The following is a 24,442-nucleotide window of genomic DNA, read 5'->3' as shown; positions in this document are numbered from 1 at the left end:
ACATTTCAATTCATTCAGATTTTTTGCATTCAAAGCAGAAAAAAATATTAAATGGTCAATTTGAATGAGGATACCAGTGCAATTTTAAGTACCATATTGTTGAAAATAAGATTTGTTTTTGGAGGTTATTTAAACATATCGCGATATATATTGTGTATTGTGACATAGCCATAGATTTTCCTCATATTGCCCAGCCCTAACTTCAACCACAACTTTCATATATCTGCATCAAAAATGCTGTCCCGGATTGTTCCAGTCCACTTTAACACCTGAGTACAGCTTTATAAATGATTTCAACTCATCATGTGCAATAAGCGCTGATGATGTATAAAGCAACAGGACTGTCTTGTTCTGTTGATGCCATTCAGGTTCACACTTAAGTTTGATGTCTGGAAGGTTGTCAGTGGAGTTAAATAACTCATCTAAATGTGTTAAACTTAAGGTAGTGAGCCTGTTTTGAAACTATAAAGACTGTAAAGTAGAGATATTTGTGTTGCAATGCAGACGGTAAAAGTAAAACGTTTTTTTGACAACTTTTTCCTGCAAGTACAGATAAGTAGAATGTTTAGTTAAGTACAATAATGAAGTATTAGTACTTTATTACTTCCCACCTCTAACAACCGCTAATTATGGAAAAAATTGTCTGAATTGTGTTTTTTATTGGTAACTTGACACAAAAACATACTCAGGAGAAATGTATAAAATCAGCTTTATTCTATGATGTTATACACATTATTATAAAAATCCTTCTCTCATGACTGGAACATCAACTACCTGAGAGTAAAAGTGTAACTGCAACTAAATTAGAAAACCAATTTTATGCCATTTATGTGGATATAAACATATTTGAACTATATTCATTTTAAAAGGCGCGCTGCACTCTAAGCCTATGAGCACAGACCTTTAGACAGCCTATGTAGTGGTAGCAGCTTAAGTTGTCAAGTTTTGGAAAGAGGCCACTGAGTGGTGCTCCATCCCTGCAATGTGTGGGCTGACTTCATGGCTGCAAAGGTCACAAAGTCATGAGGGTTGTTTTAAAGTTGAGCCAGCTGCTTCAACGCCTCCCCCTCGCAGCGCATGCAGTGGAAGCCTATGGTAGCAGTAACATCGAAGCAGCCCTGGCTGAAGTAAAAGTCCATCGATGGTTTGTTCCGGTTCAGGACGGCAAAGTCGAGCTGGTGGCAACCAGCAGCCAGACCCAGCTACAGGAGGGCAAAACCAAGAAGGAAGACAGGAATGACTGCTGAGCTGAGATCTGTATGCTACCTCTGAGACACTGTTCATCATTTTTTCGTGCAAATATTGAAAATAGGAAAATCCTCAAGGTTTATCTTCTACAGTGTTCACATGTTTTACTCACCTGTGCCACCTTGCTCATTAGTGCTTTACCAACACCCTTCCCTGAAAGACAGATCATGTGCATTACTTGAGATTTCCTGCAAATACAGATGCACAGCGATGATGTGACATCTTCTCAGAGGCAGTACTGTACCTCTGAACTCAGACATCACATACAGGTCCTCCATATAAATGGCTCTGCCTACAAACGAGCTGTAGGAATAGAAGTAAAGTGCAAAGCCGATCTTCCTGTGTCCTGAAAGAAGAAAAATATCAGTAAGCTAGCTTACAGTTTACAGTTTACAGCTTCAGTATTCTTAAATCTTTATATTTCTTTTGTTGTTCCTTCCCATTGAGTTAATGTCGATGAATATTCAGAACACTGATTATTAATAGCATAATGTTTTATTGTAAACACATAACTATGTAACATTTCCTTTATATCAGTGAAAAAAATGATCGGATTTGTCGTGTTGCTTAAACTTAATGTGCAACAGCCTTTATAAATGTAACCTCACAAGAAGGTGACTGTTTACTATCTCTTGTATTGTCTTTCCCTGATGAGCGACAAAGACTTCATGTTCCCTCTAAAACTTAGAGGCACACTTAGTGTCAGTGCACTGAAAACCACGAAATCTATTTTACAGAGAACTGAATTTCTCAGTGGGACAAGATCTTTTACATGCTGATGTTTTGTCCTAAACATACTTGCTCCACAGCTCCTTTAGCTGTAATGCATAATTTACCATGAAAATATACCCTGGTCAACATAAACTGCTTTAGTAACCCTGAAAATTCAAGCAAATCCTACTTCTTTTGTTTTGTCCTGAGTGTCCCTGTTTTGTTTTCCTTTTAGATCAGTGCTGGCTAGGTACTTTTAGGAGTTTGTTAAGATTTTAGACAGCATAGGTTCATTTTAAAGTTTCTTCTTTTTAACAATTACCCATCAGTTTCGAGTTTGTGTAAGTGTTGGGTCTGTGTTTCCACATGCCTCGCTAGTTTAGAGACTTATTCTTCATGAAGAACACAAGACATAACAGAACATCTTCAACCGGTCTTTATCTCGCTAACGAGGGAAAGGTTTGGTCAGAACCAGGCAGTGGAGCATAATGCTCATCACCTGTCTCTATCCTAAAACCTTCAAAGAGCAGCTGTCCTCGTAGCCTTTTTATTGACAAACTGTTACAATACACATCATAGCACCTCCCTCCGTAAAACCCCCCTTGGGTACAAAGACAAGGCACTATGTGTGTGTGTGTGTGTGTGTGTGTGGTGGGGGTGCGTTTGTGTGACCTCCTGCTCACCAAAAGGATCATAAAAGCAGGAAGCTTGCAACACAAGAAACAGATCGGTGAGATAGGATGTATCTGCAATAAAACCTCCCCCAGCACAGAGTGGCTGGAGAGGTGGTCAGGATCAAAGGAATGGCTTTGATCCTACTGCTTGAACTAAGACTTCACAAATTTAAGAAACACAATGACACATTAAACAATTTGACTTAACAGTAAGTAACTGGGTTAGAGTTGTTAGATAGTAGCTTGAAACAGTGTGTGTGAAAACTGTGTAAGATGATCTCGCTCACCTTCTTTTGTTCTGTGCTGCTCTGGCACCTCAGCGATGATGACATGAAAGAACGGGTTATTGGTAAAGCCATTTTGCTCCAAGTCTAAAAAGAAATTACAAATAACTAAACATAGTAGATCATAGTAGATCTAATTTTTTTTTACTGACATTTAAGTTACGCATTACAGAATATTTTCAAAATGGGGACATTTAATTTATATTTAATATTGAGAACCTTTTACAGTTGTAGCTCTGACGGGTACTACCAAAACTGGTGTTTTTGGACAGAATAAAGAGGACAAAGACACTTGGTGGTGGAATGAGGAAGTGTGAGAAAGTATGAAAAGAATTTCTGCTCTAATTCATCCCAAAGTTGTTCTGTTGGTTTAAGGTCAGGACTTCAGGACTGTGCAGGTCAGTCAAGTTCTTATGCTGGTGCCCAGTCAGTCACTTTGTTGTAATACCAAAAACAGCTGACAGTGGAATATGGGAATATGTTGAAATGTCATGACTGGACTTGTTGCACAGGTGGCATTCCATCACGGAACTATACTGCACTGAGCTCCTGAGAACGACCCGTTCTTTCACAAATGTTTGTAGAAGCAGTCTGGAAGTCTAGGTGCTTGATTTTATACACCCATGACCATAGAAGTGATTTGAACACCTGAACTGAATGATTTGGATAAGTGAACTAATATTCTTTGGCAATACAGTGTACCTGTTGAGGTATAGAGATGACTAGGAGAAAGCAGTGGAGTTTTTAACCAGACTTATGAACCAGATATTAAGAAGTCTCCGGCAAGAAGGTTGATTGCGCAATCATAGGGCCTGCAGGGTGGTACTGACAGTGCTTTATGCTTACTGAAAACTTTCTGGAGATCGTGATACTCCTTAGGGACAGATGAGAGACGCAGTAGCAGGCCTCAATGGGTGACGGTTCTGAAGATCTTAAGGGAAATGCTAAGGTGAAACAGTTAGCAAGACAGAAGACATTCCAGCTAGTGATATTTTGCCCAGACCAGACAATATGTGGATTAATAGAATTAGTGGGTTGTCAGAGGACATGAATGTGAAGAATGCGAGCATCTCCCGGTGGTTGCCAGACGTGACTAGGGAGACGGGCTTGGTTTGGAGGGTGATAAGGGCAAAAACTTGATTCTTCAGCACCGTGGTACGTACGGGAGGGATTAAGCAGAACTAGGGCCAAATGCAACTGCTTGGCCAGCGTAGTGTCTGTTAGATTTGGTTCGGCCCCAGAATCGATGAGGGCATGAAGGGAATTAGTGATCTGGTTCACACTGAGAGACACAGGTTTTAAAAAATGGTGTTTGAAATGAGTTAGAGATCCACCCGCCCATATCCCCAGAATTACTGGTTAGTGGAGCCTTTTGGCCCAATTGGGCAGACCGCGAGGTAGTGATTGAGAGAACCACATAAAAACACTCGCGGGTGCGAAAATGTCATTCCCGCTCCTCCAGAGAGAGCTGAGAGTTACCAGTTTGCATGGGTCCGACCTTGTTAATCAAGATATCCAGAAGAGGTGAAGGTAGGTGGACACGGAGGTGGTGAGGAGTTAATCCGTGACAAAGAGTCTTGGTGTAGTGACCAGTGTCCTGGAAATGGGAGCTGCAGGTAACTTGAGTGAGGGTCCCATGAGTTGACTACAGGCACAAGGAAACTGAGGTATATGCAACACAGAAACAACGAGCATGATGCAGTGCTGCCTGCTACTGGCAGAGAAGAGATGTGGATGCTGTTCTTAAATACTGTACTATACTGTTGATTGTCCTGAATCTCCATCAGGTGAGCTGAGCAGTTGGACTGACAAGTGGTCCGCCCAGAGGTGAATACACAGGGAAGTAGTAGAAAAACACAGACGGCTCACCCAGACCATGACAGTGCCTAACTTAAGGGATCAAACCAGTAACTTAGCAACAATCCTATCTTAAATTCTAACTTTAGCCAGTTTATGAGCCTGTTGTAATCATTGTAATCATCATCAAGTGCTGCTCCCACCAATGGTAATTTGGCAGACAGAAAATAGAACTTTTTGCATTATTTGCACCTTTTTACAATGTGACTTCTAAAGAGCTATTACCCCAAACATTGGCATATCTCAGCATTTTGTGCAAAGTGTCCTTAAAAACAGAAGAAAAGAGAAGTGTGACAAAGTCAGCACCTGAAAGACATTGCCTTCAGAAATTGTGCTCTTCAAGTAATCCTTCTACTGTTTACTGAGGCACATGAAAAATGATGTATTTGCATGATTCAACAAACTGCTGCACCCATTTCCCATTTTCCCAGCAAAATAATAAGAAATGAGGGGTGGATTAAGATTTTCAGTACTGTTCTTTTAATGACCATTGACATGCAAAGCTTAGCTTTCCTGAAGCAGCTGAAATACATATTTAACAAAATGTCAGCTGAATATTTTTTGGTTCACAGTTTATTTTACAGCTGCAGATAAAGATATTAAAACTCTTCTTTCTGTGTTTTACAAAATATTATTTGAAGGGCAAGAATAAACTCTAAACCATGTTCGTATAGTTAATTAAAAAAAAGCTAAAACATAACATGAGATGTGGAAAAAAATAGTTCACTAAAATAAAAATAAAAACTAGACTTCTGAGTTTGATTGGTAAAAATGTGGTTTAAAAAAAAAAACGTTATTAGAACTTGCCTGCTTTGACAGATGTGTTTCTTGAGACTCTGGGTGTCTACGAGACTGTGAGCTAACTGCTTTCATAATGATGTGATATTGTGTTTGCGTTTTTATTGTCATACCTGTAATAATTTTCCTAAATTGGGCCTCTGATATATGTCCTCAATACAGTTAGAAAAAGACTAAAACTAAGACTGAAACAAATAAATAATCAACTAAAACTAAACCTTTTCAAACAATAAAAACTAAAGTGAAATAAAATCAACTCTGTAAACAAAACTGAATAAAAAGCAATAGTCAAAATAAAAAATAAATAAAGTAAATAACAGAAAAAAACTACAATAACTCAGCTCTGAACCTCTACTGAGATATCACCTTGGATTTCATGTTTCTTTTAAATAAAACAATATATTTAAAGTCAAGACAGAAACTTGAGACATCGCTACATACATTACCTTTCTGGGTCAACTTCACATGCTCTGCCACGTTCTCATACTCTGCCAGTTCCTGGAGGAAAAACATAAATAGGATCAGCTGCCATCATTTATTAGGACTTCTCAGCCAACAATAAAAAACATTATTTACAGGGAGTTTATTAGCCTGTTTGCAATAAAACTAACAAGCAGGACAAGCACAGGTTATCCAATAATATCTCAGTAATCTAATAATGACTGCAAAGTTGTGTTTTTAATACGCTCAAACATGTAAAATTAGATAAACATGTAAAAACATCAACAAAATAAGGCACAACAATTCTAATTTCCACATTTCAGTTTTTCACAACATAAAGCCTTTTTAACCAATACCTACAGTAAATCATAGGAATATATGAACATTGCAAACCATTTCCAGTGACAAGATATGCTGTAAACTTTATATTCATCTTTGATCCGAATGGCACAGCAGCCTCAGTGAAAACATTTAAATGAGGCAACTTCAACATATGTTCATACAAGGTTGCTCACTTTACCATAAATTGTATGGGTGTGCATTTTTTTCTGCATATTTAGCAAAAATGTGCCATTTCTTCACTCAGTGAAGTGATGGTTAAGCTTCAGCAGCAGTTTGCTCCCATGTTTCTTTCTGTGAAGCTGTAACTGTTTAGCAGTGAACAGGAGTGCTGCCTGACTAAAAAGTCCTTCACAGGCTCCAGATGCAGGAAGAGCTATATTGATTTTGATTGACAGCTTCTTGATGTGAGGAAAGCTATGCAATAGGTCCAAACCTTCAGTGAATGGACATGAATGGTACCTCTCCAGCTCCCCTGCTTCTGGCTTTCCTGACCCCATGGATCCAAAAAAAGTCATCTTTGTCGGACAGGCTGCTGTTTGTGCTGGCTAGTGATGTGTCGGTCGCGAAGGAAACGACTCTTACGGTGTGTTCACACCGAACGCGATGGACGCGAATAGAGCGTCAGGTTTACATGTAAAGTCAATGGAAAAGCGCGATGACGCGCGATTGTGGGTCCCGCGAAAATTCGGAAGCAGATTTGCGTCGCGAAAACGCCAAAACGCGTGAAACGCGCGTCAGTGTAGCGCGTCTGGCGCGTTTGACTCGCGAATAAAACCACGCGCGTGAGTTTTTGTGTTGCATTTTGTGCATACGCGCGTTTCGCGTCTACCGCTCGAGTTGGAAAAATCTGAACTCCAGCGTCAAATCGCGCCGCGACAACCAATCAGGAGCCTGGTGACGTGGCTCTGACCTAGGTCAAAGGGGCAGATCCAGCCAAAGCCCTTCATTCTTCATTCAGTATGGAGGAAAAGCTTATCAGTGCCGTGGCTAATCACCCGGAGCTATACGATGCTAGCTACTACTTTTACCGAGACAGGAATAAAAAGGACCTAACTTGGAGACACATAAGTGAGGAGATCGGGCAACCTGGTAAGTTCATTCCTTCTTTTTAATTTTCAGACTGACCCGATGAACCCGCGCAAAAGCTAGCAAGCCCGCCTACTGTCCCGCTATTTTCCCACTGATGTACAAATACCTTTCCGCTAACAAGATAATCCGTTTATTCAGAGGACATCTGCAGGAGAAAGTGGAAGAGCCTCAGGGACACTTACAATAAGGAGAAGAAGGCAGAGAAGGAGAAGAGGAGTGGGTCTGCAGCAGGATCGGGGAGAAAATGGAAGTTCTTCGCGGTCATGGGGTTTCTGGACCCCTTCCTCACCCCGCGGGAGACTAGCGGAAATATGGTGCGGACCGTGGAGAACTTCTCCCCCGAGGACCAGGGACAGCCCGAAGAGGCAGCAGGGGAGTGTCAGTCAGAAGGTATGTTTACATTGAGTTAATGTAGGCAGTTAATTTATGCGTGTTGTCATACAGGAACATATTTTGTTTATTAATAAACAGTATACAGTAGTCCCGCTGTTCATCCGTCACTGCCTCGCCTTTTCGTTGATTTTTTTTATTGCACCGTACAGCTTTCAACAATGCGCATTGCATTCTGCAGCCCAAATGACAAATCTCCTCCGTGTCTGTCTCCTGCGCTTGCCAAACTTATCATGTTTGGTTTTGATAACCATCACGTCCAATAGAAAAAAACAGCACAAAAACACTCATAACTATGACCCTCATTCGGAAATACACACCTGCACCGGGAGCAAAAAAGGCGCACAAAAGTGGCGCCGCAGACGGAGAAAAAGCGCGGCATAATACTTTTACGTTTTAAAATCCACAAAGGTTTTCACTTTGAGAATCAACTTGTGAGAACTGTGACTACTGTTCATGTGCTGCAATAAATGAGAGACCACTGTATATAATAATAAGTATATAAGTATATAATAATATAATATTCTCTATGACTATTGTCTTCAACCTGTTAACATTTAATATTGTCTTCATAGAGTCAAGTAATCATGCAGCAGAGTCCTCCCCTGTCTCTTCTCCTGGCTCTCCAGTCCCTGGTCCCTCAGCTCCTGCTGCTGCACCCACAGGTATGAACATCAAGCACTGACAGCTTTTTACTCGCTTGAATTCCCTTGTGATCACCTTTACTAAATATCTACAACCAATCTGTTTATATCCTGTTTTTTTCAATTTTGAAAATGAAAATCTAGTAGCAGCCTTCTCATTACTTTGTGTTGTTTTGTGCTGTGTTTTACAGGCCCACAGAGGAGGACAGCTCGAAGGCGGGCGAGGGACGGGTCCCAGGACGGTCCATCGGCGGTGGAGCTGGCCATCCTGGAGTCCCTAAAGAGGCCACGCCCGTCTCCAACTGAACATTTCCTCCTCGGCCTTGTTCCTGTTCTGGAGAGCATGCCGCCTCAGACACGAGAATTCGTGAAATTTCAAATTTATAAATTAGTTTTTGAAAACAGCACAGCTGTGTTAAATTTGGAAACATTGGACCCTAATGATCAGTAGTTTTCTGATGAGGCAGCAGCTCTCCAGGGCAGAAACAATGTTCTTATTTTTCTCCTCCTTCTCCCTGAGGCTCTTCCACTCCAAGCTGGGTCCTTTTTATTCCTGTCTCTCTGTAAATAGTTAAATTTCATATATTTATGATAAATGTTTTTGTTAATGAATTTATATTTTTTCAAATAAACATTTATAATGACAAAATGTCTCTGTTCTACTACACAGCAAATATTGGCACCCGACTTGACACAAGTAGAATTTATTTCATATTATACTAATGACAAAACATAATAATACAGTGGGATGCAAAAGTTTGGGCAACATTGTGAAAAGTAATTATTTTCTTGTACAAATCACTGGTTGTCACAATAAAAATAGTCAGTTAAATATATCATATAGGAGACACACAGTGATATTTGAGAAGTGAAATGCAGTTTACAGAAAGTGTGCAATAAGTGTTTAAATCAAGCAGGTGCATAAATTGGCGACACAAAAAAAGAGAAATGAAATAAATATTTAGTGTATATCAATGTGTGTGTCTCCTATATGATATATTTAACTGACATTTTTCATTGTAACAGCGATTCATACAGGAAAATAATGACTATTAATAAGGTTGCCCAAACTTTTGCACCACACTGTATATAGGAACATAGTGAAGACAAGTTACTTAAGAGAGTAAAAAGAGGTTAGTTTATTTTGGAGTAGAGCTCCATTTATTAAGAAAAATTTAAAAAGACAGGAACACTCTTTAGAGGTTTGTGGGTGGCTCTTAAAAGAGCCGTTGTGGGGAAGTCACTCGGACTTCAAACAGGCTACTCCTTTGGTTGCCAAGACACAGCTCCCTCCGCCGAGAAGTGAGCCATGAATTTCTCCCTCACCAGGACAGCCTCTCTGGAGGAGTTGTTTGCTGGCAAGGAACCTGGACAAAATTGTTTAAAATGAGTATTATGTGTACTGCAGTTACAAAATACATTATTGAAATTACAAAATTACAAATTGCAAAACATAAATCTTACATAAAACCTTTTGTAATTATAAGGATAATTACATGATATATATTAGATATAATCTAAAACAGTCTGCGGGGATTATATACAAATATTCAACTATCCCAGAATTAAACCAGGTCTAAATAAAAAGGAGTGAGTATCACTACAAAGGTTAACTCAGTGGTCCTAATGCTACAGTTTGATATCAGCAAACACCGAGCGCATACTACATTGATATGACACCACAGCCATGCTATCATTCAAACACTGATAACAGCATAAATCGAATTAAATCGGGACTTGATGAGACCTTCTGAGTATCACTAGAAATATTATAAACAGTCGTCTCCGTACCACAGTTTGCTATCAGTAAACACCGAGCATTCACTGTTAGCATAGCATATCCATGTTAGCAGTGTATAAATGGATGGTTTAGCATGTATTAGCACAGGTATCAATAAAGGACTACCGTATTAAATACTTTTACTAACCTCAGGCAGATGGACAGGCGCTCTGCAGGTGGGATTGAGCGCCTGTAATTGGTGTCTAGGCGGGCGATTCTGGGACCGACCCGGGGAAGCAGGTCCTCAAACTGGCCGAGTGAAAGACAGTGATGTCGCTGGAATCGGCCGTCATCCAGACGCAGCTCCTGGAGCAAATGGTGAAACTCACCAAACTGCTCATGCCTCTGGAGGACCTGATGGACCCAGGTACGGCGAGGGCGTCTTTTACGCCGCTGCTCTGCTCTCCACAGTACATAGAGAAGGGAGACTCTCTCTTCAAGCGCTAACTCGACAGCTGCCATCTTGCAAAGATACCGGTCTGGCACAACTTCCTCCCACATCCCTCCCACATCCCTCCCACATTTCCGGTTCACGCGCGTCAAAATATGATATTTTGACGCGCGATGGATTTTTCTTGGACACGCGTTGAGGCGCGAATGTGCACGCGTCAAATTAGGGGCGTTTGGGGCGTTTTTGTTCGCGTCCATCGCGTTCGGTGTGAACACACCGTTAGAGCCGGATCATTGACCTGAACGACGCGAGCTGGTTCCTTACGGTGTGCGTCAAAATATCATATTTTGACGCGCGTGAACCGGAAATGTGGGAGGGATGTGGGAGGAAGTTGTGCCAGACCGGTATCTTTGCAAGATGGCAGCTGTCGAGTTAGCGCTTGAAGAGAGAGTCTCCCTTCTCTATGTACTGTGGAGAGCAGAGCAGCGGCGTAAAAGACGCCCTCGCCGTACCTGGGTCCATCAGGTCCTCCAGAGGCATGAGCAGTTTGGTGAGTTTCACCATTTGCTCCAGGAGCTGCGCCTGGATGACGGCCGCTTCCAGCGACATCACCGTCTTTCACTCGGCCAGTTTGAGGACCTGCTTCCCCGGGTCGGTCCCAGAATCGCCCGCCTAGACACCAATTACAGGCGCTCAATCCCACCTGCAGAGCGCCTGTCCATCTGCCTGAGGTTAGTAAAAGTATTTAATACGGTAGTCCTTTATTGATACCTGTGCTAATACATGCTAAACCATCCATTTATACACTGCTAACATGGATGTGCTATGCTAACAGTGAATGCTCTCGGTGTTTACTGATAGCAAACTGTGGTACGGAGACGACTGTTTATAATATTTCTAGTGATACTCAGAAGGTCTCATCAAGTCCCGATTTAATTCGATTTATGCTGTTATCAGTGTTTGAATGATAGCATGGCTGTGGTGTCATATCAATGTAGTATGCGCTCGGTGTTTGCTGATATCAAACTGTAGCATTAGGACCACTGTGGGTTAATCTTTGTAGTGATACTCACTCCTTTTTATTTAGGCCTTGTTTTAATTCTGGGATAGTTGAATATTTGTATATAATCACCGCAGACTGTTTTAGATTATATCTAATATATATCATGTAATTATCCTTACAATTACAAAAGGTTTTATGTAAGATTTATGTTTTGCAATTTGTAATTTTGTAATTTCAATAATGTATTTTGTAACTGCAGTACACATAATACTCATTTTAAACAATTTTGTCCAGGTTCCTTGCCAGCAAACAACTCCTCCAGAGAGGCTGTCCTGGTGAGGGAGAAATTCATGGCTCACTTCTCGGTGGAGGGAGCTGTGTCTTGGCAACCAAAGGAGTAGCCTGTTTGAAGTCCGAGTGACTTCCCCACAACGGCTCTTTTAAGAGCCACCCACAAACCTCTAAAGAGTGTTCCTGTCTTTTTAAATTTTTCTTAATAAATGGAGCTCTACTCCAAAATAAACTAACCTCTTTTTACTCTCTTAAATAACTTGTCTTCACTATGTTCCTATATACAGTGTGGTGCAAAAGTTTGGGCAACCTTATTAATAGTCATTATTTTCCTGTATGAATCACTGTTACAATGAAAAATGTCACTTACATATATCATATAGGAGACACACACATTGATATACACTAAATATTTATTTCATTTCTCTTTTTTTGTGTTGCCAATTTATGCACCTGCTTGATTTAAACAGTTATTGCACACTTTCTGTAAACTGCATTTCACTTCTCAAATATCACTGTGTGTGTCTCCTATATGATATATTTGACTATTTTTATTGTGACAACCAATGATTTGTACAAGAAAATAATTACTTTTCACAATGTTGCCCAAACTTTTGCATCCCACTGTATTAGTATGTTTTGTCATTAGTATAATATGAAATAAATTCTACTTGTGTCAAGTCGGGTGCCAATATTTGCTGTGTAGTAGAACAGAGACATTTTGTCATTATAAATGTTTATTTGAAAAAATATAAATTCATTAACAAAAACATTTATCATAAATATATGAAATTTAACTATTTACAGAGAGACAGGAATAAAAAGGACCCAGCTTGGAGTGGAAGAGCCTCAGGGAGAAGGAGGAGAAAAATAAGAACATTGTTTCTGCCCTGGAGAGCTGCTGCCTCATCAGAAAACTACTGATCATTAGGGTCCAATGTTTCCAAATTTAACACAGCTGTGCTGTTTTCAAAAACTAATTTATAAATTTGAAATTTCACGAATTCTCGTGTCTGAGGCGGCATGCTCTCCAGAACAGGAACAAGGCCGAGGAGGAAATGTTCAGTTGGAGACGGGCGTGGCCTCTTTAGGGACTCCAGGATGGCCAGCTCCACCGCCGATGGACCGTCCTGGGACCCGTCCCTCGCCCGCCTTCGAGCTGTCCTCCTCTGTGGGCCTGTAAAACACAGCACAAAACAACACAAAGTAATGAGAAGGCTGCTACTAGATTTTCATTTTCAAAATTGAAAAAAAACAGGATATAAACAGATTGGTTGTAGATATTTAGTAAAGGTGATCACAAGGGAATTCAAGCGAGTAAAAAGCTGTCAGTGCTTGATGTTCATACCTGTGGGTGCAGCAGCAGGAGCTGAGGGACCAGGGACTGGAGAGCCAGGAGAAGAGACAGGGGAGGACTCTGCTGCATGATTACTTGACTCTATGAAGACAATATTAAATGTTAACAGGTTGAAGACAATAGTCATAGAGAATATTATATTATTATATACTTATATACTTATTATTATATACAGTGGTCTCTCATTTATTGCAGCACATGAACAGTAGTCACAGTTCTCACAAGTTGATTCTCAAAGTGAAAACCTTTGTGGATTTTAAAACGTAAAAGTATTATGCCGCGCTTTTTCTCCGTCTGCGGCGCCACTTTTGTGCGCCTTTTTTGCTCCCGGTGCAGGTGTGTATTTCCGAATGAGGGTCATAGTTATGAGTGTTTTTGTGCTGTTTTTTTCTATTGGACGTGATGGTTATCAAAACCAAACATGATAAGTTTGGCAAGCGCAGGAGACACGACACGGAGGAGATTTGTCATTTGGGCTGCAGAATGCAATGCGCATTGTTGAAAGCTGTACGGTGCAATAAAAAAAATCAGCGAAAAGGCGAGGCAGTGACGGATGAACAGCGGGACTACTGTATACTGTTTATTAATAAACAAAATATGTTCCTGTATGACAACACGCATAAATTAACTGCCTACATTAACTCAATGTAAACATACCTTCTGACTGACACTCCCCTGCTGCCTCTTCGGGCCGTCCCTGGTCCTCGGGGGAGAAGTTCTCCACGGTCCGCACCATATTACCGCTAGTCTCCCGCGGGGTGAGGAAGGGGTCCAGAAACCCCATGACCGCGAAGAACTTCCATTTTCTCCCCGATCCTGCTGCAGACCCACTCCCCTTCTCCTTCTCTGTCTTCTTCTCCTTATTATAGGTGTCCCTGAGGCTCTTCCACTTTCTCCTGCAGATGTCCTCTGAATAAACGCATTATCTTGTTAGCGGAAAGGTATTTGTACATCAGTGGGAAAATAGCGGGACAGTAGGCGGGCTTGCTAGCTTTTGCGCGGGTTCATCGGGTCAGTCTGAAAATTAAAAAGAAGAAGGAATGAACTTACCAGGTTGCCCGATCTCCTCACTTATGTGTCTCCAAGCTAGGTCCTTTTTATTCCTGTCTCGGTAGAAGTAGTAGCTAGCATCATATAGCTCCGGGTGATTAGCCACGGCTCTGATGAGCTTTTCCTCCATTCTGAATGAAGAATGAAGGGCTTTGGCTGGATCTGCCCCTTTGACCTAGGTCAGAGCCACGTCACCAGGCTCCTGATTGGTTGTCGCGGCGCGATTTGACGCTGGAGTTCAGATTTTTCCAACTCGAGCGGTAGACGCGAAACGCGCGTATGCACAAAATGCAACACAAAAACTCACGCGCGTGGTTTTATTCGCGAGTCAAACGCGCCAGACGCGCTACACTGACGCGCGTTTCACGCGTTTTGGCGTTTTCGCGACGCAAATCTGCTTCCGAATTTTCGCGGGACCCACAATCGCGCGTCATCGCGCTTTTCCATTGACTTTACATGTAAACCTGACGCTCTATTCGCGTCCATCGCGTTCGGTGTGAACACACCGTTATTGGGAGCTGTGTTTCTTTTTTACCCCCTTTCTCTCACACTCTCTTTCTCACTTTTTTCGCTTCATGCTGCACATGAGCCTTGTGTTTGTGCTGAGCAGAGGGGGGAGGGGCGGTAGTTACAGTCGAAGTAGCACAAGAACAGAGCAGGACATAGAGAGAGAGCCAGGGGCGACAACAAGAGACAACATCGTCACATTAGAAAGGTATAGTAATCATCCACAAGTATTTTCAGTTGCGGATGATAAACGATTCAGAAAGTTTATTCATGCAGTGAATCCTATGTATGCAATTCCAAGCAGGAAAAAACTCTCCCAAAAAACCATCCCAGGCCTATATGACAGAGAATGTTCTTTTTGTTTTGCAAATTTAATTTATATTTTATTGTGTTGTGGTTTGCAGTGTTTTGTGTTGTTTCACTTTAAATTTGTTTAAAAGGAAAAAGCTGAAAATTTAAATAGTCAAAGTTAAAAGTTGAAATGTAAATAGTTGGGGTTTTTTGTATTTTATAATTTATTTTTTAAATTTTATGTGGCGTGAATAAATAAAAGCACATTTATAAAATAAACATATATAAATCAAACCCACATTTTTTTACATTAGTAAATCATTTTGTGTATCATTTTATATTGTTGTTGATAATAAATTAATTAAAGCAGCAAAACAGCCTGAAGAGCGGTCGGGAGCCGAAGATCCGGCTCTTTTTAGTGAGAGGTTGAACAGGATGAAGAGGATGAACATGGTTTGTTCCTAGGTAGTGTTAAGTGTGAGGGTGAGCCGTGGACTGTCAACTTAAGCATAAATAACAAGAACATGTCATTTAAAATTTATACAGGTGCCAATGTGACAGTCCTAACCCTTAAAGTGTTTGAGCAATTCTACAGGCACAACCATCCCCCCAGTCTCCACAAACCAACCAAGGCTGTGCTGGGTCCCGGGAGGACCAGTCGTTGGTGTCAGTGAGCTTGCACTGAGGAAGGAAGACAAAGAAATACTAGATGATGTCTTTGTCATCAGACAGCTGCACACTGCTTTGCTGAGGAGACCTGTCATTAGTAAGCTGGAGCTTGTGGCCCGTCTGGAGAGCATAACTATAGTGACACTCAAAACGTCCTACCCAAAGCTATGCAGTGGTCTCGGAGAAGTACGTCAGCCGTACAACATCAAACTGAAACCTGGAGCTCAACCTTTTTCCTTGAAGACTTCGCGGAGAATCCTGTTGCCTCTGATGGACAAAGTTAAGCAGGAGCTGGCCCGTATGGAAGAACTAGCGGTGATCAGCAGGATTGAGGAGCCAACTGATTGGTGCTCAGGCATGGTGGTGGTACCGAAGAAGACCGAAGCTGTATGCCTATGTGTCGACCTTACACACCTCAATGAGTCTGTGTGTTGAGAGAAGTGCATACTGCCATTGGTAGAAGAAACATTGGGCAGATTTGCTGGAGCCAGCATTTTCAGCAAGCTGGACACTAACATGGGATTCTGGCAGATACCTCTGACGGAAAACTCAGCCAAATACACCACTTTCATCACACCGTTCGGGGGTTATTACTTTAAGAGACTGCCCTTCGGGATTGCTTCAGCACCAGAGCATTTCCAGAACAGGGTGGTCACAGAGGTCACAGATGGTATGGAAGGGGTGGTTTGCCACATGGACAACGTGCTGGTCTGGGGCAGAACTAGAGAAAAATGTTGTTGCCCCCCCCCCCTCCCGCGCACACACACGCACACACATGCACACATCCTCCAACCACACGCACCCATATTTTGCTCCATTGCGGTTTATTTCACACCTCAAACATTTAGTAAACAATTAAGCAAATACAAGTAATCTGCAATAAATTACAGGTAGTAATAAAATAAACTACTAACTCTTTTACGCTACGTCCACACGGGTATTTCTGAAAACGCAGCTGTTTCGTCCACACGTAAACGGCGTTTCGAATCACTGAAAACGGAGATTATTTAAAACTCCTTTTTTTGCGTTTAGGTGCACAGCAAATTCAAAAGTGTTAAATGTTTTGGTGTTAGTAGTCTTAGAGCTAATTTTACTCTAAGTAGAGTCACATTCTTTTAATGTAACTCTGAGGTGTAAAATGATAGTAGTTAAAATCGAGTGTTAAAAATGAGTGTTTCTATTTCAAATCTGGAGGTGTTACAATGGAAACATTAACTCTTGACCTCTTAACTCTGAACTCCTACAGGGGCTATGACACCAATAGAGGAAATTCACAGACTCCGCCCCCAGCACGGCTCCAATCGAAGCTGAAGTGAAGCCGTTTCAGAACATTTTGCTCTACATATTTGAGTTGTTTGCCATGCTTGGTAAGTCATTTTTTCAAAGATTGTTTCAATTATTATTATTAGCTTTTACTTCTGTGGCTCTTTGGAGTTGAGACAAAGCTGTGTGAAAGGCATTAGCCATGTTGCTCGGTGATAGCATAATATTCTGTTTTAGCTAGCTGAAAGGTATTGTTTGCGGGCTAATACCACAGCCTTGAAAAAATGCTTGCATGTGAATTTTCAGTCAAATTTCTTGGTCAAATACACTTAAAACAATGTCTAGAATGTGAAATGTTGATATAATGGTGCTACTTGAAGCCTGAAAACGATCTCCCATAAAAAACGAGCAAACAGCAGTAGCAGATGTCCCGAGTCCCGACTGAGTTCTACATTAGCACTTAGATTCCTCCAGAGTTTTGTTCACACGGTTTAGGTAAAAATGAAAAAGGTTGAGGTTTTACATTTAGTTCAGTATTACCTGTTGTCTGTGTCCTTGTCTTTTGGGAAAATACTTTACACAAGTAATGGCTCAAAAAGGATTCCTTTTTTTTTTTTTACTGTGCTGCAATTGATTTGTGCCATTAATTAGTGTCAACTAATTTTTATTCAATCTCCACATAGGATATGCTTGTGACGATGGAATATGGGGGAGAGCAGAAGTGCGTTGAAGTTCCACAAAGTGATGAATGAAGGACATGCATATTGTATTTTGTATTTATTGAAATAAGTGATGAGAATGCTGTTATTTGCATTTACCAGCTCACCTATGTCAGACCTTTTGATAAACGAAATTCTAGTGAAAGTGAGAACATGTACACTGTTACATCTTTCAGAAAATGTTTTGAAATTGTGGTGCACAGTTCAGAATAAATGTTTTTCAAAAACCATTGCGTCTTTTTAGTAAATGTTTATTTCCAAAAGAAATTTCTAGAAGTTCAGAACAGTAAAATTCCCACTTTTTAGAATTAATTAGAAGATAACTCTTACGTAGTTAAACTAAAATACTCTTGGAGAGTTAATATATAAACTCTTAACACCAAGTGTTAAATTATCAACTCCAGAGAGATTTGGTGTTTAACACTAAATCAGAGTTAACATACCAACTCTGCAAAAAGAGTTAAATTAACACTCTCTGGTGTGGACCCATATAGACACTTTAAAAGTGTTGAAATCAAATCTGACAGTGTTAATTTGGACATGCTGGATTTGCTGTGTGTGGACGAGGAATACGGAGTTCATCAGGCAAGGTCAAAGGTATGTGCCTTTTTTCACGTCACGCTGTGCACACGTTATTGTTTACATGAGATGAATTGCAGAATGGCAGATAGAGACAAAATATTGTTACTGTTAATCTGACTATCTTCAGGTTTTTACACGCTTACATATACACACGTAGTTACTGTCCTTCCATTTAGAAAGGCAGAGGCGTCACGGTGTGTTTATTTTACGTGTATTGTTTTCCTGTGTAATAATAATCAACATTGCTATCAATACATTTTTCAAAAAATGCCTCTCTGTGCAAAATGGGTTTAAAAACATAACTGTGGGATACTGTTTGTCCGTGATTTGAACCCAGGGAACAAATCGGCAGGATCAGCCTGATGTTATTTGTATCCCGCTGTAACTTTACTGTATAAAGAGCTAACATCTCCAAAATGTCAGGAGTAGTAAGTCATTACAACAAGTGTTTCTGAACTAAAAATCAAGAATGTGGGATACTGTTTGTCCGTGATTTGAACAGCCCAGCGTGTGCTCCCAACGAAGGGAAAACCAATTCTACACCATATTTTCTAGTCTTTGGCTTAGAATGAAGTTGGTTTGGAAACATATTCAGCTATGCTTCATCTCCTGCTTTGCGTTTGTGTGGGCGCCCCGTGCTAGCAGTCTCCAAGCATTTTGTTTTTTTCTTCCCCTTTTCATACCGGCTCTGCGCCCCCCCTCCTAGGGGGCGGGCCCCACACTTTGGGAAGCTCTGGCACAGTAGATGTTAATAGAGCCAGTCAGTGTAGTTAGGCCTGACAGCAGCTAGAGGGCGAGACCGGTGGGTTTTGAATAAAATCTTGCATGTTATGTTGAACAGAGTAAGAACGGAAAATAAAGAGTTGGTTATGGATCATACAGTGAACCCGCGTATAATTGAAAGTCAGTGATCACTGTCAGCCTCTCTCGGTTTTTTACATCACTATTCATTTTAAAGCTCAGTTTTTCAAACCTTGTAACTAGGGATGGGTACCGATATCCGGTGCCATGATGGCACCGGTTTTGACATAAACGGTAGTAACCAGACCGAAAAGCAGCGCACATTTCGGTGCTTTATTTCGGTGCTTTTTTTTTCCTGAGATGTCATACACTTTGGATTCCAGCCAATCATTTTACCTTTGCTAGCGTAGTAGGCGGGCCCAGGTACGTACGTTTTTTTAGAGCAGAGCTACAGATAAAAAATGCCCAAAGCGAAGCGGTCAAAAGTCTGGCTGTACTTCACAGCAAAAGATGCAAACTCAGCAGCCTGCAACAAGTGCTTTAAGCTGATACTGTGCAAAGGAGGTAACTCCTCGAATCTGATGGAACACCTGGCGACATACAGCATTTTGTTAAAAACAGAGAAATGCGCCGTATTTGATAGCTTGCTGCGAGACCTCACACCGTGCACATCTACTGCGCGTGGGTTGCCTGTTATCGGACCCGGAGTTAGCAACATCCCCCCAAAACCCGAAGAGGAGAGTCCTGGCCCCTAGCCCTGCCAGTGCAGCAGAAATGATGACGGATGATGATGGCAGCAGCAGCCGTTCTTCTCTGCGTGAGTAGCTTAATGTTGTTCGTGTGTAATTTACGTTGAATAGGCTAACCACGTTATGAAATTAATGCACGTAAGGTGAACTAGCAAACACCGTCGTAGTTACATGCGGCTGTCTTCTTGTTTGATGGCAGATACTCCCTTCACCCTGGCCAAAAAGGCTAAAATGACCAAAGAAAAAGTGGGAAACAGCTAAACATGAGAGGTTTTTAGACAAAATTGGTGTTTTTTCCATTATTTAAGCACTGCTTCCAGCCAAGAGTGATACCATATATGCCCTATAGCTGCAGAAAAGGCTAACATTGTTATCTTTTTACAAAAAAACAGCTAAACATAAGAGGTTTTTGGACAAAGTGTGTGTTCTCCATTCTTTAAGCACCGCTTCGAGCACCGCTTCGAGCACCGTTTAAGCACCGGCACCGTTTCAAAAGTACCAGTTTGGTACTGGTATCGGATAAAACCTAAACGATACCCATCCCTACTTATAACAGCCCAGCACATGCAACAGTATATTAATGACTAACCTCGTATTGTGGATGGATTATCTCAGTTGTTCTCCTGACTGAAGTTTGGTCCATTTACAGCGTCCTGCCATGCGATTGCATTTGTCCCTAACCTGTGGGGACCCTAAATTTAACTTTTATCGAGTGGAAAAAAGTTAGCATTCGTCCTCCAGCTTCACTATGTTTATATTATGCTAATCATAGCTGTGTAGCTAGCCACCACGCAGCACATCATTATATACCAACTAGCCCAATTTCAGTATCCCTACAAACACTGCTGTTTAGTTTTCTGTCTTCATTTATGTCAGAAGTAATAGCAGAGCTGTACCTTTGAATTTTTGCTTAGGCAGTTAAGCTGCCGGACAGGGGCGATTTTAGCCCAGTTTTGGAGGTGCTTCAGCACCCCCAAAATGAATCAAAGCATCCCCAAAGATGCCTTACTTTTTTTGAAAATATTTGCTGTTTGTGGGACACACTACTAAAAGTATAAAAAGCATACAGTACTTAATTGAGATGGAACATTTTAACAACAAAAGTATAGATAACCCCTCCCCCCTCCCAAAATGGTTTGTTCCAGCTCGGCTCTCTCCTACTTGCTTTAGCACCGTAACTGCCAGAGCGATGGTGGCTGAGACGCAGCGGAGCAGAGGTGGAAGTGCCTGGCTTAAAACAGGACATATTAGCTGCATTTAACTTTCAGTTACTCTTTATATAGTTAGGTAGGAGTCAGACCATGTTTCTTTTTAACTAAAAAAACATTACACCAGGTAACCTGCTGTGTTGAAAATAGGGCTGCCACGATTAGTCGACTAGTCACGATTACGTCGACTATCAAAATCATCGACGACTGATTTAATAGTCGACGCGTCGTTTGAAGCTTTGTAAGATCACAAAAGACGCAGGAACTAGTAGTATAATTTAAGAGTGTAATAACGGACTGAAACAGAAGATGGCAGCACTGCATGTACAAGGATGCCAGCTGCCGTTAAACCCCGAAGAAGAAGAAGGAGCTGTGTCCCAGAATTCATAGCGCAGCCCAGCTCAGTTTCCAACAATGGCGGCAGCTAGTTAGTTTTAATATTACTCTTATTATTCTTTCTGGGTCACAAAATAAACGTTTAGCATATTTTCAGGCAAGAATGTAGCTTTGTAAACTGTGTAAATTCCTGAGTAAATCGGTTAGGCTGAGATTAAAGTTATAGTTTTTACACAGCTGAATAAACGTCAAGCAGACAACTGATTATCAGAAGTGTGAGATGCTCGAGAATATACTCCGGTGTCCTGTTATATTTTAGATAACAATGAGTTTATTAAACTTCACCGAAACAATCTGCAAATTTCATTCAAATTTAATAAACTATCATCTTGTCTTTATTTTTAGTTAGCACATACCTTAAACACTTAGAGCTGTAAGCTAATGATAGTTATATGAGAGCAGATGCATGCTGGTGCAATAAGCTGTACGCTGTACATCCAATGGATGCATGATCTGATTAGTCGACTAATTGCAAAAATAATCGGTGACTAGTCGACTATCAAAATAATCGTTTGTGGCAGCCCTAGTTGAAAATGTGTTTTCCGACGATGTTTGCTCTGTAGTAAAATTAGCGATATTTGACTGCCCTGTTGATCTCATTGAAATGTATACAGCCTATTTAAAATCTAAAACTTAACATTGTCCGTAGCCTGCTGTTGTTACCACTGTCCTGTTTGAAATGTAATGAGAGAAACTGGTTATTTTGCCATATGTGCATGTGCCGATATTGAACCCAAGGTACTAACTAGCTAACTGACTGGATGCCCATTAACCTTATAACTCCTGTTGTGTGTGTGTGTGTGTGTGTGTGTACAGATTGTCAGTCCAAAGAGGGAGAGAGGAAAGAGGGGAACATGAGGACAAAGTACAAGATCAGGAAGTACCAGGTAAGAAAACAGACAGGGAGTAGTAACAGGCAAAACAGTAACTGTTTAACTGGCAAAGAAAAAGAAAGACAAACAACTCATACAATCTGGAAGTTGTGTTCTCCCTATATTAAAGCTGCTATACAGAATCTGCAAAACAAACTGGGTTGTCAGCCCTGGCACTGCATTACCATATTGAGCTTCAGTCAGAGGAAGTCACGGTTGCCAAAGACTTTATAAAGCTCAAGAGTGAGGCTGGTGCCATTAACACTGTACAATCTTCTGGATAATCAGATCTTCCCCAAACTGAAAACTGTTATTCGGGTTGCCCTAACAAACCCAGTTAGCAGCTGTAGCTGTGAAAGGTCTTTTAGTGTCTTGAGTCAGCTCCATACCTGGCTGAGAAGGACCATGGGTCGAAGCAGACTCCAGCACCTGGCTGTGATGTCAGTTGAGAAAGAGATGCGTGAGAGACTTGACCACCAAAATGTGATAGACAGATTTACCAACCTCAAGGTGAGGCGACATAGGTTAAAAGAAAAGAAAAAATCTGCAGAGCCGTAGTAGTATCTGCAGTAAAGATCTTTTCATACATTGTATACATTGTACCAAAGGCCAAGTGTCTCCATTTTCTAATAATATTTTGTATATTTCAAGGACTCTTCTATTTTTGGAGTGTATTTTTTATGTATCTGTATTGTATTATACATACACATTAGAAGTGAATCTCTGTCCAAAAAATGCACACAGTTTACTTTTTACTCACTATGAGCATCATTTATCATTTTTCCCCAGTAATTAAGGTTAGGATATGTATTTTTTTTTAATTCCAATCCATTCTTCTTTGGCAGCATTTTAATAACCTTGATCAGATTTGATGGTTTTGTTACAGACTTTTCAAAAAAGTGTTTTGCTATTCTTTCAAAAATGTGGGGATTAAATTGTGTTAAAATGTACATGATGTGTCCATGACCACTGGCGATAAGGAAAGGCTGCTCTTCATAGAGGACTGACGCTCGGGGAGACGTTTTCTGGTTGACTCTGGCTCCTAGAAGAGCCTCAGGAACTCACGTGTTGTCGTTGCATACCTCCACAATGGTATATTATTTAATGTCCAGAAAAATTTGGAGATTTCCCGCGTACTACCAGAGAGAGCCCGTGTACCACTAGTGGTACGCGTACCACAGTTTGAGAAAGACTGATCTAATGTGTAAAAAAAAGTAATGAGTCAAATATTGCCAAATATAGTGGAGTAAAAGTAGCGTTTCTTCTTCACAAATGTACTCAAGTAAAAAGTATGGTACAATAAAAGTACTTTTAAAAGTACATTTTTTTTCCAAAACTTACTTGAGTAAATGTAACTCGTCACTACCCACCTCTGATCACACACACACAGCTGGACGGCATGAGTGAGGACGTGTCAGCTCACCATGATCATCCGCAAGATGTCCTTGCAGTCGTCCAGGTTTGCCGTGCGGATGGAGAAGTCCATGTCAAGTGGATGCGATGAGGTTTTGCTCCAGTCTGTTAGAGGACGGACTACTTAAAAGTAGAAGTAGGTGAGCTCTTTATCTTGGCTGGACATTGTGGGTGGGCGGATTAATCCAAATGTTGGATACTTTAGTTTGCTATTACTGAATGTTTTTGCTCTCCGTTGTTAATTATTTAAGACAACCAAAACCTGTTTTTCACATTTTTGAAACGTTTTGTTGGTACTCGGTGTTCTAGTGTTTTCAACACTAGAACACCGAGTTATTTTGACCCACTTGGCATTCCAAACATTTCTGACTTTTCCTAAATTGGGCTTATTCATTAAATACTGAATTTTGGGGTATGTGGCTAAAAATAAATAAATAAATATGAAAAACGTCCTTTTGAAAACATCATTTTGAAACCATATAAGTTAATGTTGTTTGTGTGTGTGTGTGTGTGTGTGTGTGTGTGTGTGTGTGTGTTGTTGTTTGCTCATTTTCTTTTCATCATTTTATGCTCTGTCCTGGTTCCACACTTTGCAATTATAAGTGAGTTTACAGCAGGGTAGCTTCGAAAGAAGTGTGTTGCAGTGGCCCGGCCAAAGTGAAGACCTCAATCTTACTTAAGT

At 40.9% G+C, this 24,442-nt stretch overlaps 1 protein-coding gene across 3 annotated transcripts in view; it reads right to left on the bottom strand.

Moving 5' to 3' along the window:
• Positions 1 to 1,034: 1,034 nt before the first annotated feature.
• The window catches only part of LOC102777010 (thialysine N-epsilon-acetyltransferase-like), a 41,734-nt gene continuing 18,326 nt past the window's right edge, over positions 1,035 to 24,442 (bottom strand). The window contains exons 1-6 of one of the 3 annotated variants that reach the window (XM_087836959.1): positions 23,771 to 23,833; positions 6,019 to 6,070; positions 2,921 to 3,004; positions 1,488 to 1,594; positions 1,361 to 1,396; positions 1,035 to 1,202 (exon numbers count right to left, since the gene is read on the bottom strand). In XM_087836959.1, the coding sequence (XP_087693085.1) occupies positions 1,035 to 1,202; positions 1,361 to 1,396; positions 1,488 to 1,594; positions 2,921 to 3,004; positions 6,019 to 6,070; positions 23,771 to 23,833 (510 nt within the window). Of the gene's footprint in view, positions 1,203 to 1,360; positions 1,402 to 1,487; positions 1,595 to 2,920; positions 3,005 to 6,018; positions 6,071 to 23,770; positions 23,834 to 24,442 lie in introns of those variants that run through there. The other 2 variants (XM_087836958.1, XM_087836956.1) reach the window with 2 other exon arrangements.

The sequence above is a fragment of the Neolamprologus brichardi genome, chromosome 3 (assembly GCF_056152115.1).
Source record: "Neolamprologus brichardi isolate AB-2024 chromosome 3, ASM5615211v1, whole genome shotgun sequence".
NCBI classification, from domain to species: domain Eukaryota; kingdom Metazoa; phylum Chordata; class Actinopteri; order Cichliformes; family Cichlidae; genus Neolamprologus; species Neolamprologus brichardi.
This window is presented reverse-complemented; position numbering and strand designations above follow the sequence as displayed.